The sequence below is a fragment of the Gallus gallus genome, chromosome Z, assembly GCF_016699485.2.
Source record: "Gallus gallus isolate bGalGal1 chromosome Z, bGalGal1.mat.broiler.GRCg7b, whole genome shotgun sequence".
NCBI lineage: Eukaryota > Metazoa > Chordata > Aves > Galliformes > Phasianidae > Gallus > Gallus gallus.
This window is the reverse complement of record NC_052572.1, coordinates 61,945-82,183: the sequence shown is the minus strand read 5'-3', so window position 1 is coordinate 82,183 and position 20,239 is coordinate 61,945. Positions and strand designations below refer to the sequence as shown.

The 20,239-nt window shown below is 59.8% G+C and overlaps 1 protein-coding gene across 4 annotated transcripts in view; it reads right to left on the bottom strand.

Moving 5' to 3' along the window:
* The window catches only part of LOC107050579 (NAD-dependent malic enzyme, mitochondrial-like), a 41,292-nt gene that overhangs the window by 11,939 nt on the left and 9,114 nt on the right, over window positions 1-20,239 (bottom strand). For all 4 annotated transcript variants that reach the window (XM_040655661.2, XM_040655660.2, XM_046905720.1 and 1 more), the window contains 9 exons: window positions 17,944-18,105; window positions 11,596-11,699; window positions 11,392-11,501; window positions 8,431-8,528; window positions 8,185-8,298; window positions 4,501-4,615; window positions 3,634-3,776; window positions 1,315-1,417; window positions 1,132-1,202 (listed from right to left, as the gene is read on the bottom strand). In XM_040655661.2, coding sequence (XP_040511595.1) covers window positions 1,132-1,202; window positions 1,315-1,417; window positions 3,634-3,776; window positions 4,501-4,615; window positions 8,185-8,298; window positions 8,431-8,528; window positions 11,392-11,501; window positions 11,596-11,699; window positions 17,944-18,105 — 1,020 coding nt within the window. The remainder of the gene's footprint in view (window positions 1-1,131; window positions 1,203-1,314; window positions 1,418-3,633; window positions 3,777-4,500; window positions 4,616-8,184; window positions 8,299-8,430; window positions 8,529-11,391; window positions 11,502-11,595; window positions 11,700-17,943; window positions 18,106-20,239) is intronic.

The following is a 20,239-nucleotide window of genomic DNA, read 5'->3' as shown; positions in this document are numbered from 1 at the left end:
CCCCCATTGACTCCCATTGCCCCCCATTGCCCCCCATTGACTCCCATTGGCCCCCATTGACTCCCATTGACTCCCATTATAACCCCATTGACCCCCATTGCCCCCCATTGACTCCCACAGCCCCCCACCGCCCCCCATTGCCCCCCATAGCCCCCCATAGCCCCCCCATTGCCCCCCACCGGCCCCCATTGACTCCCATTGAGTCCCATTGACTCCCATTGCCCCCCATTGACTCCCATTGCCCCCCATTGCCCCCCATTGCCCCCCATTGACTCCCATTGCCCCCCATTGACTCCCATTGCCCCCCATTGCCCCCCATTGCCCCCCATTGACTCCCATTGCCCCCCATTGACCCCCATTATACCCCCATTGCCCCCCATTGACTCCCATTGGCCCCCATTGACTCCCATTGCCCCCCACCGCCCCCCACCGGCCCCATAGCCCCCCATAGCCCCCCATAGCCCCCCATAACCCCCCAAAATCCCCCCCATTGCCCTCCATTGCCCCCCATTGACTCCCATTGCCCCCCATTGACCCCCATTGCCTCCCATTGCCTCCCATTGCCCCCCATTGCCCCCCATTGCCCCCCATTGCCCCCCATTGACTCCCATTGACTCCCATTGCCCCCCATAGACTCTCATTGACTCCCATTGACTTCTATTGCCCCCCATTGAATCCCATTGAGTCCCATTGACTCCCATTGCCCCCCACCGCCCCCCATTGCCCCCCACCGGCCCCATAGCCCCCCATAGCCCCCCCATAACCCTCCCATTGCCCCCCATTGCCCCCCATTCCCCCCCATTGACTCCCATTGCCCCCCATTGCCCTCCATTGACTCTCATTGATCCCCATTGACCCCCATTGCCCCCCATTGCCCCCCATTGACTCCCATTGACTCCCATTGCCCCCCATTATACCCCCATTGCCCCCCATTTATTCCCATTGACTCCCATTGAGTCCCATTGAGTCCCATTGAGTCCCATTGCCCCCCATTGACTCCCATTGCCCCCCACTGACTCCCATTGACTCCCATTGAGTCCCATTGACTCCCATTGCCCCCCACTGCCCCCCATTGCCCCCCACCGGCCCCATAGCCCCCCATAGCCCCCCATAACCCCCCCATAACCCCACCTTGGCCGCCTCCAGGAAGACGCGGTCGCTGATGTGCCTCACGCTGCTCAATATGACGGCCAACGCCACCCCTATAACGACACCGCCCCATTATCTCTCCCCCTCTCCCCCCATATCCGACCCCATAACCCACCCCCCCTTATAGGGCCACCTATAGGGCCCCCTATAGGGCCGCCCCATCACCTGGGAAGATGTAAGCGTTGTTCCCTTGGCCCGCTTTGAAGCTGCGCCCATCCGGGAGGGTCACGACGTCGAAAGGGCTCCCGCTGGCGAAGAGGCAGCGACCCTATAAGGGATATAGGGGGGTTTAGGGGGGGGTTGGAGGACTTACGGGGCCCTATAGGGCCTCTTGGAGGACTTACGGGGCCCTAAAGGGTCTCTTGGAGGACCTACGGGATCCTAAAGGGGATCTTGGAGGACTTACAGGACATACTTGGAGGACCGATGGGAGACCCCAAAGGGGCTCTTGGAGGACTTACGGGGCCCTAAAGGGCCTCTTGGAGGACTTACGGGGCCCTAAAGGGGCTCTTGGAGGACCGACGAGACCCTATAGGGCCTCTTGGAGGACTTACGGGGCCCTAAAGGGTCTCTTGGAGGACTTATAGGATCCTAAAGGGGATCTTGGAGGACCTACGAGACCCTAAAGGGTCTCTTGGAGGACCTATGAGACCCTAAAGGGTCTCTTGGAGGACCTATGAGACCCTATAGGGGATCTTGGAGGACTTATGGGACCCTAAAAGGGTTCTTGGAGGACTTATAGGACCCTAAAGGGTCTCTTGGAGGACTTACGGGACCCCAAAGGGCCTCTTGGAGGACCTACGGGACCCTAAAAGGTCTCTTGGAGGACTTATGAGACCCTATAGGGTCTCTTGGAGGACTTATAGGACACTATAAGGGCTCTTGGAGGACTTATAGGATCTTAAAGGGTCTCTTGGAGGACTTACAGGACCCTAAAGGGTCTCTTGGAGGACTTATGAGACCCTAAAGGGTCTCTTGGAGGACCTATGAGACCCTATAGGGCCTCTTGGAGGACTTACGGGACCCTAAAGGGTCTCTTGGAGGACTTATGGGACCTTAAAGGGGCTCTTGGAGGACTTACGGGGCCCTATAGGGGCTCTTGGAGGACTTACGGGGCCCTAAAGGGTCTCTTGGAGGACTTATAGGATCCTAAAGGGTCTCTTGGAGGACCTACGAGACCCTAAAGGGTCTCTTGGAGGACTTATAGGACCCTATAGGGGCTCTTGGAGGACTTATGGGGCCCTAAAAGGCCTCTTGGAGGACCTACGAGACCCTATAGGGGCTCTTGGAGGACTTATGGGACCCTAAAGGGTCTCTTGGAGGACTTATGGGACCCTAAAGGGGCTCTTGGAGGACTTATGGGACCCTAAAAGGGCTCTTGGAGGACTTATAGGACCCTAAAGGGTCTCTTGGAGGACCTATGAGACCCTATAGGGGATCTTGGAGGACCTATGAGACCCCAAAGGTCCTCCTGGAGGACTCACAACACCCCAAAGGTCCTCCTGGAGGACCAACAACACCCCAAAAGGCCTCTTGGAGGACCTACAACACCCCGACGGTCCTCCCAGAGCTGTTGGAGGACTGTCAACACCCCAAAGGTCCTCCTGGAGGACCTACAACACCCCAAAGGTCCTCCTGGAGGACCAACAACACCCCAAAAGGCCTCTTGGAGGACCAACAACACCCCGAAGGTCCTCCCAGAGCTCTTGGAGGACTGTCAACGCCCCAAAGGCCCTCCTGGAGGACTCACAACACCCCAAAGGTCCTCTTGGAGGACCAACAACACCCCAAAGGTCCTCCTGGAGGACCTACAACACCCCAAAGGTCCTCCCAGAGCTCTTGGAGGACTGTCAACACCCCAAAGGTCCTCCTGGAGGACCTACAACACCCCAAAGGTCCTCCTGGAGGACTCACAACACCCCAAAGGTCCTCCTGGAGGACTCACAACACCCCAAAAGGCCTCTTGGAGGACCTACAACACCCCAAAGGTCCTCCTGGAGGACCTACAACACCCCAAAGGTCCTCTTGGAGGACTCACAACACCCCAAAGGTCCTCCTGGAGGACTTAAAGTACCCCAAAGGTCCTCTTGGAGGACTCACAACACCCCAAAGGGTCTCTTGGAGGACCTACAACACCCCAAAGGTCCTCTTGGAGGACCAACAATACCCCGACGGTCCTCCCAGAGCTGTTGGAGGACTGTCAACACCCCAAAGGTCCTCCTGGAGGACCAACAACACCCCAAAGGTCCTCCTGGAGGACCAACAACACCCCGACGGTCCTCCCAGAGCTCTTGGAGGACTGTCAACACCCCAAAGGTCCTCCTGGAGGACTTACAACACCCCAAAGGTCCTCTTGGAGGACTTACAGTACCCCAAAAGGCCTCTTGGAGGACCTACAACACCCCGAAGGTCCTCCCAGAGCTCTTGGAGGACTGAAGGGGCCCGGGAACAGTCAGAAAAGTGGGGAGGGGGGGGGGGGGGTACCTCGGTTAAGGTGTAGGCCTCTTCGGCTGTACACTCCGCTTTGGCTGTAGGGTTGCTGAGGGCGAAGATGATGGGGCGGTCGTTGATGGCGGCCATCTTTTGGAGGACTGAAGGGGTGAAGAGGCGTCCGGCGCCCGCTACACCTGGAAAGGGGGTAGGAGGGGGGAACAGTCGGACGATGGGGGTGGGGGGAATGGTCCTCCAATGGGGGAGGGGGGAACAGTCGGACGATGGGGGAGGAGGGAATGGTCCTCCAATGGGGGAGGGGGGAACAGTCGGACGATGGGGGAGGGGGAAATGGTCCTCCAGTGGAGGACTGAGGGACAGTCGGACCCCCAATAGAGCACAAAGGAGCGGTCCTCCAATGGAGGAGGGGGGAACGGTCCTCCAGTGGAGGACTGAGGGACAGTCGGACCCCAGTAGAGCAGAAAGAATGGAGGAGGGGGGAACGGTCCTCCAGTGGAGGACTGAGGGACAGTCGGACCCCCACTGGAGCACAAAGGAGCGGTCCTCCAACAGAGGAGGGGGGAACGGTCCTCCAGTGGAGGACTGAGGGACAGTCGGAGCCCCAATAGAGCACAAAGGAGCAGTCCTCCAATGGAGGAGGGGGGAACGGTCCTCCAGTGGAGGACTGAGGGACAGTCGGACCCCAGTAGAGCAGAAAGAATGGAGGAGGGGGGAACGGTCCTCCAGTGGAGGACTGAGGGACAGTCGGAGCCCCAATAGAGCACAAAGGAGCGGTCCTCCAACGGAGGAGGGGGGAACAGTCGGTGATAGGGAACAGTCGGAGCCCAGGGGAGCCAAGCAAGGGGTCAAAAGGCCAACAACCCCCCCCCATCCCCCCCGGAAGGGTGACAAACGACTGACCGATGATGGCCGACGGCTTCAACAACGTCACCGCCTCCTCGAAGCTGTGCGGGATGGAATCCGGAGCTGGGTGTGCAAACGGCTCTTGGTTGGAGTCCACTTTCTCTTCCCGGCCCTGGGAGGGTATGGGATGGAGATGGGGGGGGGGGGGGGGGGGGGGGTTGGAGGACTCCGAGGTCGGCGGAGGACTCGGCGACACCCGTTGGAGGACTCAGAAGCCATGGGAGGACCGAGTGACCCCCGTTGGAGGACTCAGAAGCCATGGGAGGACCGAGTGACCCCCGTTGGAGGACTCAGAAGCCATAGGAGGACCGAGTGACCCCCGTTGGAGGACTCAGAAGCCATAGGAGGACCGAGTGACCCCCGTTGGAGGACTCAGAAGCCATGGGAGGACCGAGTGACCCCCGTTGGAGGACTCAGAAGCCATGGGAGGACTCGGCAACACCCGCTGGAGGACTCAGAAGCCATGGGAGGACCGAGTGACCCCCGTTGGAGGACTCAGAAGCCATGGGAGGACTCGGCAACACCCGCTGGAGGACTCAGAAGCCATGGGAGGACCGAGTGACCCCCGTTGGAGGACTCAGAAGCCATGGGAGGACTCGGCAACACCCGCTGGAGGACTCAGAAGCCATGGGAGGACCGAGTGACCCCCGTTGGAGGACTCAGAAGCCATGGGAGGACCGAGTGACCCCCGTTGGAGGACTCAGAAGCCATGGGAGGACCGAGTGACCCCTGTTGGAGGACTCAGAAGCCATGGGAGGACCGAGTGACCCCCGTTGGAGGACTCAACACGCGTTGGAGGACTCAGCAACACCCGTTGGAGGACTCAACACCCATAAGACGACTCAATACCCGTAGGAGGACTCAACACGCGTAGGAGGACTCAACAACACCCATAGGAGGACTCAATACCCGTAGGAGGACTCAATGACCCCCGCTGGAGGACTCAAAAGCCATAGGAGGACTCAATACCCGTAGGAGGACTCAACAACACCCGTTGGAGGACTCAACACCCATAAGACGACTCAATACCCGTAGGAGGACTCAACAACACCCGTTGGAGGACTCAACACGCGTTGGAGGACCCAACGACCCGCATTGGAGGACTCAAAAGCCATAGGAGGACTCAACAACACCCGTTGGAGGACTCAACAGCCGCAGGAGAACTCAGCAACACCCATTGGAGGACTCAATACCCGTAGGAGGACTCAGCAACACCCGTGGGAGGACTCAACACGCGTTGGAGGACCCAACGACCCACGTTGGAGGACTCAAAAGCCATAGGAGGACTCAACAACACCCGTGGGAGGACTGAACACGCGTTGGAGGACTCAACAACCCCCATTGGAGGACTCCAGCCCCATAGAAGACCCCATGGACCCCCGTTGGAGGACTCCACCCCCATAGAAGACCCCAACGACCCCCATGGGAGGACTCCACACCCATTGGAGGACTCCGCAACCCCCATAGGAGGACTCCACCCCCATAGAAGACCCCAACGACCCCCATTGGAGGACTCCACCCCCATAGAAGACCCCAACGACCCCCACTGGAAGACTCCAGCCCCATAGAAGACCCCAACGACCCCCGTTGGAGGACTCCACGCCCCTTGGAGGACTCCACAACACCCATAGAAGGACTCCACCCCCACAGGAGCCCTCAACGACCCCCATTGGAGGACTCCACCCCCACAGAAGACCCCATGGACCCCCGTTGGAGGACTCCACCCCCATAGAAGACCCCAACGACCCCCATTGGAGGACTCCACCCCCACAGGAGCCCCCATGGACCCCCGTTGGAGGACTCCACGCCCGTCGGAGGACTCCACAACACCCATAGGAGGACTCCACCCCCACAGGAGACCCCAACGACCCCCATTGGAGGACTCCACAACCATAGAAGACCCCAACGACCCCCATTGGAGGACTCCACCCCCATAGAAGACCCTATGGACCCCCACTGGAGGACTCCACGCCCGTCGGAGGACTCCGCAACCCCCATTGGAGGACTCCACCCCCATAGAAGACCCCATGGACCCCCGTTGGAGGACTCCACGCCCGTCGGAGGACTCCACAACACCCATAGAAGGACTCCACCCCCATAGAAGACCCCAACGACCCCCATTGGAGGACTCCACCCCCATAGAAGACCCCAACGACCCCCGTTGGAGGACTCCACGCCCGTCGGAGGACTCCGCAACCCCCATAGGAGGACTCCACCCCCATAGAAGACCCCAACGACCCCCGTTGGAGGACTCCACCCCCATAGAAGACCCCAACGACCCCCATTGGAGGACTCCACCCCCATAGAAGACCCCAACGACCCCCATTGGAGGACTCCACACCCGTCGGAGGACTCCACAACACCCATAGAAGGACTCCACCCCCACAGGAGCCCCCAACGACCCCCGTTGGAGGACTCCACCCCCACAGAAGACCCCATGGACCCCCGTTGGAGGACTCCACGCCCGTTGGAGGACTCCGCAACCCCCATTGGAGGACTCCACCCCCACAGGACGCCCCAACGACCCCCATTGGAGGACTCCACGCCCGTCGGAGGACTCCACAACACCCATTGGAGGACTCCACCCCCACAGGACACCCCAACGACCCCCATTGGAGGACTCCACCCCCACAGAAGACCCCAACGACCCCCATTGGAGGACTCCACGCCCGTCGGAGGACTCCGCAACACCCATAGGAGTACTCCACCCCCACAGGAGACCCCAACGACCCCCATTGGAGGACTCCACCCCCATAGAAGACCCCAACGACCCCCATTGGAGGACTCCACCCCCACAGGAGCCCCCAACGACCCCCATTGGAGGACTCCACCCCCACAGAAGACCCCATGGACCCCCGTTGGAGGACTCCACGCCCGTCGGAGGACTCCGCAACCCCCATAGGAGGACTCCACCCCCACAGGAGACCCCAACGACCCCCATTGGAGGACTCCACCCCCACAGAAGACCCCAACGACCCCCATTGGAGGACTCCACCCCCATAGAAGACCCCAACGACCCCCATTGGAGGACTCCACGCCCGTCGGAGGACTCCGCAACCCCCATTGGAGGACTCCACCCCCATAGAAGACCCCAACGACCCCCATTGGAGGACTCCACGCCCGTCGGAGGACTCCGCAACCCCCATAGGAGGACTCCACCCCCATAGGAGCCCCCAGCGACCCCCATTGGAGGACTCCACCCCCACAGAAGACCCCATGGACCCCCGTTGGAGGACTCCACGCCCGTCGGAGGACTCCGCAACCCCCATAGGAGGACTCCACCCCCACAGGAGACCCCAACGACCCCCGTTGGAGGACTCCACCCCCATAGAAGACCCCATGGACCCCCGTTGGAGGACTCCACGCCCGTCGGAGGACTCCACAACACCCATAGAAGGACTCCACCCCCACAGGACACCCCAACGACCCCCATTGGAGGACTCCAGCCCCATAGAAGACCCCATGGACCCCCGTTGGAGGACTCCACCCCCATAGAAGACCCCAACGACCCCCATTGGAGGACTCCACGCCCGTCGGAGGACTCCGCAACCCCCATTGGAGGACTCCACCCCCATAGAAGACCCCATGGACCCCCGTTGGAGGACTCCACACCCATTGGAGGACTCCGCAACACCCATCCGGTGGGGCTGTTGTTGAGGGGAGGGGGGGGAGGAACTGTACCTGGCGGACCAAGCCGTGTTTGTCATACATCCAAATCCTCCTCCGCGCGTCCTCCACGGGAACCCCATTCTCCACCATGGCCATAACGATGAGGTTGGCGATGCCCAGAGCCGCCTGGGGGGGGTTATGGGGTGGGGAGGGGAGTTGTGGGGTGGAGAGGGGGGGAAAACACCCCCATTTGGGGACCCTGTCACCCCCTTGGAGGACCTAGCGGCCTCTTGGAGGACTCCGACAGGCGGCTCTCACCTCTCCGGCCCCGAGGAACAGCACTTTGTGTTCTGCTATGGGTTTCCCCGTTGCTTTCTGAGCTGCCAATAGGCCGGCCAAGGCGACGGCGGCTGTACCTGAGATAACAGCACGACTGGGACGGTTGTTGGAGGACTCGACAGGCGCCGGAGGACTCAACGGGGCCGTGGAGGACTCAGCGACACCCGTTGGAGGACTCAACGGGCAGTGGAGGACTCAGCGACACCCATAGGAGGACTCAGCGACACCCGTAGGAGGACTCAATAGACACTGGAGGACTCAGCGACACCCATAGGAGGACTAAATACCCATAGGAGGACTCAGCGACACCCATAGGAGGACTCAATGGGCAGTGGAGGACTCAGCGACACCCATAGGAGGACTCAATGGACAGTGGAGGACTCAACAACGCCCATAGGAGGACTCAATACCCATAGGAGGACTCAGCGACACCCATAGGAGGACTCAATAGACAGTGGAGGACTCAGCGACACCCATAGGAGGACTCAATACCCATAGGAGGACTCAGCGACACCCATAGGAGGACTCAATAGACAGTGGAGGACTCAGCGACACCCATAGGAGGACTTAACAGACAGTGGAGGACTCAGCGACACCCATAGGAGGACTCAATAGACAGTGGAGGACTCAGCGACACCCATAGGAGGACTTAACAGACAGTGGAGGACTCAGCGACACCCATAGGAGGACTCAATAGACACTGGAGGACTCAGTGACACCCATAGGAGGACTCAACAGACATTGGAGGACTCAACAACGCCCATAGGAGGACTCAACAGACATTGGAGGACTCAGTGACACCCATAGGAGGACTCAACAGACAGTGGAGGACTCAGCGACACCCATAGGAGGACTCAACAGACAGTGGAGGACTCAGCGACACCCATAGGAGGACTCAATACCCATAGGAGGACTCAACGACCCACATTGGAGGACTTAACAGACAGTGGAGGACTCAGTGACACCCATAGGAGGACTCAATACCCATAGGAGGACTCAACGACCCACATTGGAGGACTTAACAGACAGTGGAGGACTCAGCGACACCCATAGGAGGACTAAATACCCATAGGAGGACTCAACGACCCACATTGGAGGACTTAACAGACAGTGGAGGACTCAGCGACACCCATAGGAGGACTCAATACCCATAGGAGGACTCAACGACCCACATTGGAGGACTCAACAGACATTGGAGGACTCAACAACGCCCATAGGAGGACTTAACAGACAGTGGAGGACTCAGCGACACCCATAGGAGGACTCAATACCCGTAGGAGGACTCAACGACCCACATTGGAGGACTGAACAGACAGTGGAGGACTCAGCGACACCCATAGGAGGACTCAATAGACATTGGAGGACTCAGCGACACCCATAGGAGGACTCAATAGACAGTGGAGGACTCAGTGACACCCATAGGAGGACATAACAGACAGTGGAGGACTCAGCGACACCCGTAGGAGGACTCAACAGACATTGGAGGACTCAACAACGCCCATAGGAGGACTCAATAGACAGTGGAGGACTCAGCGACACCCATAGGAGGACTCAACAGCTGCTGGAGGACTCAATAACAGCCGTTGGAGGACTCAACAACACCCACAGGAGGACTCAGCGGACACTGGAGGACTCAACAACACCCGTAGGAGGACTCAACAACACTCAGAAGTGGACTTCACAGACATTGGAGGACTCAACAGACACCGGAGGACTCAACAACAGCCATAGGAGGACTCAACAGTCTCTGGAGGACTCAATAAGAGCCGTAACAGCTGCTGGAGGACTCAATAACAGCCGTTGGAGGACTCAACAACACCCATAGGAGGACTCAACAACACTCAGAAGTGGACTTAGGAGACATTGGAGGACTGAACAGACACCGGAGGACTCAACAACAACCATAGGAGGACTCAACAGTCTCTGGAGGACTCAACAACAGCCACAGGAGGACTCAACAACAGCCATAGGAGGACTCAACAGACACTGGAGGACTCAACAACAGCCATAGGAGGACTCAGCTGACACTGGAGGACTCAACAACGCCCGTAGGAGGACTCAACACCCCTAGGAGGACACATAGGAGGACTCAACACCCCTTGGAGGACCCAACAACACCCGCTGGAGGACTCAACACCCTTTGGAGGACCCAACAACACCGATAGGAGGACCCAATGACTCCCATAGGAGGACTCAACGCCCGTGGGAGGACCAACAACAGCCATAGGAGGACTCAACACCCCTTGGAGGACCCAGCAACACCCCTTGGAGGACCCAGCACCCTTTGGAGGACTCAACACCCCTCGGAGGACCCAGCACCCGTTGGAGGACCGAGCAACACCCCTAGGAGGACCCAACACCCCTGGGAGGACCCAGCACCCGTTGGAGGACCCAAAACCCATTGGATGACCAAACAACACCCGTTGGAGGACTGAACACCCCTGGGAGGACGCATCGACACCCCTGGGAGGACTCAACACCCCTCGGAGGACCCAGCAACACCCCTTGGAGGACCCAGCAACACCCCTTGGAGGACCCAGCAACACCCCTAGAAGGACCCAACACCCCTAGGAGGACCCAACCCCCCTTGGAGGACCCAGCAACACCCCTTGGAGGACCCAGCGACACCCCTGGGAGGGCCCAGCACCCGTTGGAGGACCGAGCAACACCCCTAGGAGGACTGAACACCCTTGGAGGACCCAACACCCGTTGGAGGACCAAACACCCCTAGGAGGACCCAGCGACACCCCTTGGAGGACCCAGCACCCCTAGGAGGACCAAACAACACCCGTGGGAGGACCCAACCCCCCTTGGAGGACCCGGCACCCCTCAGAGGACCCAGCAACACCCCTTGGAGGACCCAGCAACACCCCTAGGAGGACCCAACACCCGTTGGAGGACCAAACACCCCTGGGAGGACCCAGCAACCCCCAAACCCACCTTGAATGTCGTCGTTAAAGGTACAGTACTTCTCCCGGTACTTGCGGAGGAAACGGAAAGCGTTGTGGTTCCCAAAGTCCTCAAATTGGATCAGGGTGTTCTGACCGTACCTTTGGAGGACCGCGACAGTCGGATTTGGAGGGGGGGGGGGGAGGGGGTGGTCTTAAAGGGGCAGAGACCCTAAAAAGAGGGGGCGGCTGTTACCGGTCGGTGATGGCCTCCATGAATTCGTCGATGAGGTCGTCGTAGGCCGGCGAGCGGTCGCGTTTTTGGTACAGCCCCATGTAGAAGGGGTCCTTTAAGAGGCTCTGGAGGACAACAGGCGGACAGGAGTGGGGTCGGATTGGGGTTTTGGGGGGCCATAAGTCCTCCAAGGGACTCTGGAGGACTACAGGCAGACAGGAGTGGGATGGGAGGGGGGTATTTTGGGCTAAAGGTCCTTTAAGAGGCTCTGGAGGACTACAGGCGGACAGGAGTGGGATGGGAGGGGGGTTTCGGGGGGCTCTGGGGCCTCCAGGAGGCCTTGGAGGACTACAGGCGGAGCAGAGTGAGGTTGGATTGGGGTTTTGGGGGGCCATAAGTCCTCCAAGGGGCTCTGGAGGACTACAGGCAGACAGGAGTGGGATGGGAGGGGGGTTTCGGGGGGGTCCCGGTCCTCCAAGGGGCTCTGGAGGACTACAGGCGGAATAGAGGGGGATGGGAGGGGGGTATTTTGGGCTAAAGGTCCTTTAAGAGGCTCTGGAGGACTACAGGCGGACAGGAGTGGGATGGGAGGGGGGTTTCGGGGGGGTCCCGGTCCTCCAAGGAGCTCTGGAGGACTACAGGCGGACAGGAGTGGGATGGGAGGGGGGTTTCGGGGGGGTCCCGGTCCTCCAAGGGGCTCTGGAGGACTACAGGCGGACAGGAGTGGGATGGGAGGGGGGTTTCGGGGGGGTCCCGGTCCTCCAAGGGGCTCTGGAGGACTACAGGCGGACAGGAGTGGGATGGGAGAGGGGTTTCGGGGGGGTCTGGGGCCTCCAGGAGGCCTTGGAGGACTACAGGCGGAGCAGAGTGAGGTTGGATTGGGGTTTTGGGGGGCCATAAGTCCTCCAAGGGGCTCTGGAGGACTACAGGCAGACAGGAGTGGGATGGGAGGGGGGTTTCGGGGGGGTCCCGGTCCTCCAAGGGGCTCTGGAGGACTACAGGCGGAATAGAGGGGGATGGGAGGGGGGTTTTGGGGGGGTCCCGGTCCTCCAAGGGGCTCTGGAGGACTACAGGCGGACAGGAGTGGGATGGGAGAGGGGTTACGGGGGGGTCTGGAGCCTCCAGGAGGCCTTGGAGGACCTACAGGCGGAGCAGAGTGCGGTTGGATTGGGCTTTTGGGGGGGCGCGGGTCCTTTAAGAGGCTCTGGAGGACAACAGGCGGACAGGAGTGGGATGGGAAGGGGGTTTTGGGGGGGTCCCGGTCCTTTAAGAGGCTCTGGAGGACAACAGGCGGACAGGAGTGGGATGGGAAGGGGGTTTTGGGGGGGTCTGGAGCCTCCAGGAGGCCTTGGAGGACCTACAGGCGGACCAGAGTGCGGTTGGATTGGGCTTTTGGGGGGGCGCGGGTCCTTTAAGAGGCTCTGGAGGACAACAGGCGGACAGGAGTGGGATGGGAAGGGGGTTCTGGGGGGGTCCCGGTCCTCCAAGGGGCTCTGGAGGACTACAGGCGGCCCAGAGTGGGGTCGGATTGGGGTTTTTGGGGGTCCTGGAGGCTCGAGGAGGCCTTGGAGGACCTACAGGCGGCCAAGAGTGGGGTCGGATTGGGGTTCTTTAGGGCCGCAGGTCCTCCAAGGGGCTCTGGAGGACTACAGGCAGCCCAGAGTGGGGTCGGATTGGGGTTTTTGGGGGCCATAAGTCCTCCAAGGGGCTCTGGAGGACTACAGGCAGCCCAGAGTGGGGTTGGATTGGGGTTTTTTGGGGTCCTGGAGGCTCGAGGAGGCCTTGGAGGACCTACAGGCAGCCAAGAGTGGGGTCGGATTGGGGTTTTTTGGGGTCCTGGAGGCTCGAGGAGGCCTTGGAGGACTACAGGCGGACCAGAGTGGGGTCGGATTGGGGTTTTTGGGGGCCATAAGTCCTCCAAGGGGCTCTGGAGGACCTACAGGCGGCCCAGAGTGGGGTCAGATTGGGGTTTTTTGGGGTCCTGGAGGCTTGAGGAGGCCTTGGAGGACCTACAGGCGGCCAAGAGTGGGGTCGGATTGGGGTTTTTGGGGGTCCTGGAGGCTCGAGGAGGCCTTGGAGGACCTACAGGCGGCCAAGAGTGGGGTCGGATTGGGGTTTTTGGGGTCCTGGAGGCTCGAGGAGGCCTTGGAGGACCTACAGGCGGCCAAGAATGGGGTCAAATTGGGGTTCTTTAGGGCCGCAGGTCCTCCAAGGGGCTCTGGAGGACTACAGGCAGCCCAGAGTGGGGTCGGATTGGGGTTTTTGGGGGTCCTGGAGGCTCGAGGAGGCCTTGGAGGACCAACAGGCGGCCAAGAGTGGGGTCAGATTGGGGTTCTTTAGGGCCGCAGGTCCTCCAAGGGGCTCTGGAGGACTACAGGCAGCCCAGAGTGGGGTCGGATTGGGGTTTTTGGGGGCCATAAGTCCTCCAAGGGGCTCTGGAGGACCTACAGGCGGCCCAGAGTGGGGTCAGATTGGGGTTTTTTTGGGGTCCTGGAGGCTTGAGGAGGCCTTGGAGGACCTACAGGCGGCCAAGAGTGGGGTCAGATTGGGGTTTTTGGGGGTCCTGGAGGCTCGAGGAGGCCTTGGAGGACTACAGGCGGCCAAGAGTGGGGTCGGATTGGGGTTTTTGGGGTCCTGGAGGCTCGAGGAGGCCTTGGAGGACCTACAGGCGGCCAAGAGTGGGGTCAGATTGGGGTTCTTTAGGGCCGCAGGTCCTCCAAGGGGCTCTGGAGGACTACAGGCAGCCCAGAGTGGGGTCGGATTGGGGTTTTTGGGGGCCATAAGTCCTCCAAGGGGCTCTGGAGGACTACAGGCAGCCCAGAGTGGGGTCGGATTGGGGTTTTTGGGGTCCTGGAGCCTGGAGGAAGCCTTGGAGGACCTACAGGCGGCCAAGAGTGGGGTTGGATTGGGGTTTTTGGGGTCCTGGAGGCTCGAGGAGGCCTTGGAGGACCTACAGGCGGCCAAGAGTGGGGTCAGATTGGGGTTCTTTGGGGCCGCAGGTCCTCCAAGGGGCTCTGGAGGACTACAGGCGGCCAAGAGTGGGGTCGGATTGGGGTTTTTGGGGGTCCTGGAGGCTCAAGGACTCCTTGGAGGACCTACAGGCAGCCAAGAGTGGGGTTGGATTGGGGTTTTTGGGGGCCATAAGTCCTCCAAGGGGCTCTGGAGGACTACAGGTGGCCCAGAGTGGGGTCGGATTGGGGTTTTTGGGGGCCATAAGTCCTCCAAGGGGCTCTGGAGGACCAACAGGCGGCTCAGAGTGGGGTCGGATTGGGGTTTTTGGGGGTCCTGGAGGCTCGAGGAGGCCTTGGAGGACCTACAGGCGGCCAAGAGTGGGGTCGTATTGGGGTTTTTGGGGGCCCTGGAGGCTCGAGGAGGCCTTGGAGGACCTACAGGCGGCCAAGAGTGGGGTCGGATTGGGGTTTTTTGGGGTCCTGGAGGCTCGAGGAGGCCTTGGAGGACTACAGGCGGACCAGAGTGGGGTCGGATTGGGGTTTTTGGGGTCCTGGAGCCTGGAGGAGGCCTTGGAGGACCTACAGGCAGCCAAGAGTGGGGTCGGATTGGGGTTTTGGGGGGCCATAAGTCCTCCAAGGGGCTCTGGAGGACTACAGGCGGCCCAGAGTGGGGTCGGATTGGGGTTTTTGGGGGCCATAAGTCCTCCAAGGGGCTCTGGAGGACTACAGGCAGCCCAGAGGGGGGTCGGATTGGGGTTTTTGGGGGCCATAAGTCCTCCAAGGGGCTCTGGAGTACTACAGGCAGCCCAGAGTGGGGTCGGATTGGGGTTTTTGGGGTCCTGGAGGCTGGAGGAAGCCTTGGAGGACCTACAGGCGGCCCAGAGTGGGGTCGGATTGGGGTTTTTTGGGCTCCTGGAGGCTCAAGGAGGCCTTGGAGGACCTACAGGCGGCCAAGAGTGGGGTCAAATTGGGGTTCTTTAGGGCCGCAGGTCCTCGAAGGGGCTCTGGAGGACTACAGGCAGCCCAGAGTGGGGTCGGATTGGGGTTTTTGGGGTCCATAAGTCCTCCAAGGGGCTCTGGAGGACTACAGGCAGCCCAGAGTGGGGTCGGATTGGGGTTTTCGGGGGCCATAAGTCCTCCAAGGGGCTCTGGAGGACTACAGGCAGCCAAGAGTGGGGTCGGATTGGGGTTTTTGGGGGTCCTGGAGGCTCGAGGAGGCCTTGGAGGACCTACAGGCGTACAAGAGTGGGGTCGGATTGGGGTTTTTGGGGTCCTGGAGCCTGGAGGAGGCCTTGGAGGACCTACAGGCAGCCAAGAGTGGGGTCGGATTGGGGTTTTGGGGGTCCTGGAGCCTGGAGGAGGCCTTGGAGGACCTACAGGCGGCCAAGAGTGGGGTCAGATTGGGGTTCTTTAGGGCCGCAGGTCCTCCAAGGGGCTCTGGAGGACTAACAGGCGGCCCAGAGTGGGGTCGGATTGGGGTTTTTGGGGGCCATAAGTCCTCCAAGGGGCTCTGGAGGACTACAGGCAGCCCAGAGTGGGGTCGGATTGGGGTTTTTGGGGGCCATAAGTCCTCCAAGGGGCTCTGGAGGACTACAGGCGGCCCAGAGTGGGGTCGGATTGGGGTTTTTGGGGTCCTGGAGGCTCGAGGACTCCTTGGAGGACCTACAGGCGGCCAAGAGTGGGGTCGAATTGGGGTTTTTGGGGTCCTGGAGCCTGGAGGAAGCCTTGGAGGACCTACAGGCGGCGAAGAGTGGGGTAAGATTGGGGTTTTTTTGGTGTCCTGGAGGCTCGAGGAGGCCTTGGAGGACCAACAGGCAGCCAAGAGTGGGGTCGGATTGGGGTTTTTGGGGTCCTGGAGGCTCGAGGAGGCCTTGGAGGACCTACAGGCGGCCCAGAGTGGGGTCGGATTGGGGTTTTTGGGGGCCATAAGTCCTCCAAGGGGCTCTGGAGGACCTACAGGCAGCCAAGAGTGGGGTCGGATTGGGGTTTTTGGGGGCCATAAGTCCTCCAAGGGGCTCTGGAGGACTACAGGCGGCCCAGAGTGGGGTCAGATTGGGGTTTTTTGGGGTCCGGGAGCCTGGAGGAGGCCTTGGAGGACCTACAGGCAGCCAAGAGTGGGGTCGGATTGGGGTTTTTGGGGGCCATAAGTCCTCCAAGGGGCTCTGGAGGACTACAGGCGGCCCAGAGTGGGGTCGGATTGGGGTTTTTGGGGGCCATAAGTCCTCCAAGGGGCTCTGGAGGACTACAGGCAGCCCAGAGTGGGGTCGGATTGGGGTTTTTGGGGGTCCTGGAGGCTCGAGGAGGCCTTGGAGGACCTACAGGCGGCCCAGAGTGGGGTCGGATTGGGGTTTTTTGGGCTCCTGGAGGCTCGAGGAGGCCTTGGAGGACCTACAGGCGGCCAAGAGTGGGGTCGGATTGGGGTTTTTGGGGGCCATAAGTCCTCCAAGGGGCTCTGGAGGACTACAGGCGGCCCAGAGTGGGGTCGGATTGGGGTTCTTTAGGGCCGCAGGTCCTCCAAGGGGCTCTGGAGGACTAACAGGCGGCCAAGAGTGGGGTCGGATTGGGGTTTTTGGGGTCCTGGAGGCTCGAGGAGGCCTTGGAGGACCAACAGGCGGCTCAGAGTGGGGTCGGATTGGGGTTTTTGGAGTCCTGGAGGCTCGAGGAGGCCTTGGAGGACTACAGGCGGACCAGAGTGCGGTTGGATTGGGGTTTTTGGGGGCCATAAGTCCTCCAAGGGGCTCTGGAGGACTACAGGCAGCCCAGAGTGGGGTCAGATTGGGGTTTTTGGGGTCCTGGAGGCTCGAGGAGTCCTTGAAGGACCTACAGGCGGCCAAGAGTGGGGTCGGATTGGGGTTTTTGGGGGGCCATAAGTCCTCCAAGGGGCTGTGGAGGACTACAGGCAGCCCAGAGTGGGGTCGGATTGGGGTTTTTGGGGGCCATAAGTCCTCCAAGGGGCTCTGGAGGACTACAGGCAGCCCAGAGTGGGGTCGGATTGGGGTTTTTGGGGTCCTGGAGGCTCGAGGAGGCCTTGGAGGACCAACAGGCGGCCAAGAGTGGGGTCGGATTGGGCTTTCTGGGGGCCCTGGAGCCTGGAGGAGGCCTTGGAGGACCTACAGGCGGCCAAGAGTGGGGTCGGATTGGGGTTTTTGGGGGCCATAAGTCCTCCAAGGGGCTCTGGAGGACTACAGGCGGCCCAGAGTGGGGTCGGATTGGGGTTTTTGGGGGCCCTGGAGGCTCGAGGAGTCCTTGGAGGACCTACAGGCGGCCAAGAGTGGGGTCGGATTGGGGTTTTTGGGGGTCCTGGAGGCTCGAGGAGGCCTTGGAGGACCAACAGGCAGCCAAGAGTGGGGTCGGATTGGGGTTTTTGGGGTCCTGGAGGCTCGAGGAGGCCTTGGAGGACCAACAGGCGGCCACTCACGGTGTTGTCGGTGCCGACGTCGATGCAGACAGGCAGACATTTGTGGGGGTGGATCCCGGCGCAGGCGGTGTAAAGGCAGAGTTTCCCCACGGGGATCCCCATCCCATAAACTCCGAGGTCCCCCAATCCTAAAATGCGTTCGCCGTCGGTGACGACCACGGCCTGGAAGAAAAGGGGGGCGGGGGGGGGGAGGAAGAGAGGAAGTGGAAGTGGGAAAGGGGAAGAGGAAGCGGGAAGGGGGAAGTGGGAAGGACGGGGTCGGGGGGGGAGGAAATGGGGGGAGGAGGGGGGGAATGGGGGGAGGAAATGGGGGGAGGAAGGGGAGAATGGGGGGGAAAGGGGGAAGGAAAGGGAGGGGAAAGGGGAAAAGGGGAAGGGGGAAAGGGGGAAAGGGGGAGGAAGTGTGGAAGAGGAAGTGGGAAGAGGGGAGGAAATGGGGGGAGGAGAGGGGAAAAGGGAAGTGGAAAAGGGAAAAGGGAAAGGGGAAAAGGGAAAGGAAAGGGGGAAGGAAAGGGAGGGGAAAGGGGAAAAGGGGAAGGGGGAAAGGGGGAGGAAGTGGGGAAGAGGAAGTGGGAAGAGGGGAGGAAATGGGGAAGGGAAGGGGGAGGGGAAAGGGGAAGGGGGGAGGAAATGGGGGAGAGGAAATGGGGAAAGGAGGAGGGAAAAGGGAGGGGGAAATGGGAGGAAGTGGGGAAGAGGAAGGGGAAAGGGGAAGAGGAAGCGGGAAGGGGGAAGTGGGAAGGACGGGGTCGGGGGGGAGGAAATGGGGGGAGGAGGGGGGAAAAGGGAAGTGGAAAAGGGAAAAGGGAAAGGGGAAAAGGGAAAGGAAAAGGGGAACGGAAAAGGGAAAAGGGAAAGGGGAAAGGGAAAGGGGAAAGGGAAAAGGGAAAGGGAAAAGGGGAAGGAAAAGGGGAAGGGAAAAGGGAAGAGGGAAAAGGAAAAGGGAAAGGGAAAAGGGGAAGGGGAAAAGGAAAAGGAAAGGGGAAAAGGAAAGGAGAAGGGAAAGGGAAAAGGGAAAGGGGAAAAGGGGAAGGGAAAAGGGAAAAGGGAAAGGGGAAAAGGGAAAGGGAAAGGGGAAAAGGAGAAGGAAAGGGGAAAAGGAAAAGGGAAAAGGGAATGGGAAAGGGGAAAGGGAAAGGGGAAAAGGGAAAGGGAGAAGGGAAAGGAAAAGGGAAAAGGGAAAGGAGAAAAGAGAATGGAAAAGGGAAAAGGGAAAGGGGGAAAGGAAAGGGGAAAAGAGAAAGGGGAAAAGGGAAAGGAAAAGGGAAGAGGGAAAAGGAAAAGTGAAAGGGAAAAGGGGAAGGGGAAAAGGAAAAGGAAAGGGGAAAAGGAAAGGAGAAGGGAAAGGGAAAAGGGAAAGTGAAAAGGGGAAGGAAAAGGGAAAGGGGAAAGGAAAGGGGGAAAGGGAAAAGAGAAAGGGGAAAAGGGAAAGGAAAAGGGAAGAGTGAAAAGGAAAAGGGAAAAGGGGAAGGAAAAGGGAAAGGGGAAAAGGGAAAGGGAAAAGGGAAGAGGGAAAAGGAAAAGGGGAAGGGAAAAAGGGGAAGGGGAAGTAAAAGAGGAAGGGGAAAGGGAAAAGGAAAGGGAAAGGGGAAAAGGGAAGAGGGAAAAGGAAAAGGGAAAGGGAAAAGGGAAAGGGGAAAAGGAAAGGGGAAAGGGAAAGGAAAGGGGAAAAGGGAAAGGGGAAAAGGGAAAGGGAAAGGGAAAAGGAAAGGGGAAATGGAAAGGAGAAAGGGAAAGGGGAAAAGAGAAAGGGGAAAAGAAAGGGGAAAAGGGAAAGGGGAAAAGGAAAAGGAAAGGGGAAAAGGAAAGGAGAAGGGAAAGGGAAAAGGGGAAGGAAAAGGGGAAGGGAAAAGGGGAAGGGAAAGGGAAAGGGAAAGGGAAAGGGAAAGGGGAAAAGGGGAAAAGGGGAAAAGGAAAAGGGAAAGGGAAAGGGGAAAACGGAAAGGGGAAAGGGAAAAGGGGAAGGAAAAGGGGAAGGAGAAAAGGAAAAGGGCAAAAGGGAAAGGGGAAGGGGAAAGGAAAGGGGAAAAGAGAAAGGGGAAAAGGGAAAGGAAAAGGGAAGAGGGAAAAGGGAAAGGAAAGGGGAAAAGGGAAAGGGGAAAAGGGAAGAGGGAAAAGGAAAAGGGAAAGGGAAAAGGGGAAAGGGAAAGGGGAAAAGGAAAAGGAAAGGGGAAAAGGAAAGGAGAAGGGAAAGGGAAAAGGGGAAAAAAAAAGGGAAAAGGGGAAGGGGAAAAGGAAAAGGGAAAGGGGAAAAGGGAAAAGGGAAAGAGGAAAAGGGAAAGGAAAGAAGGAAACG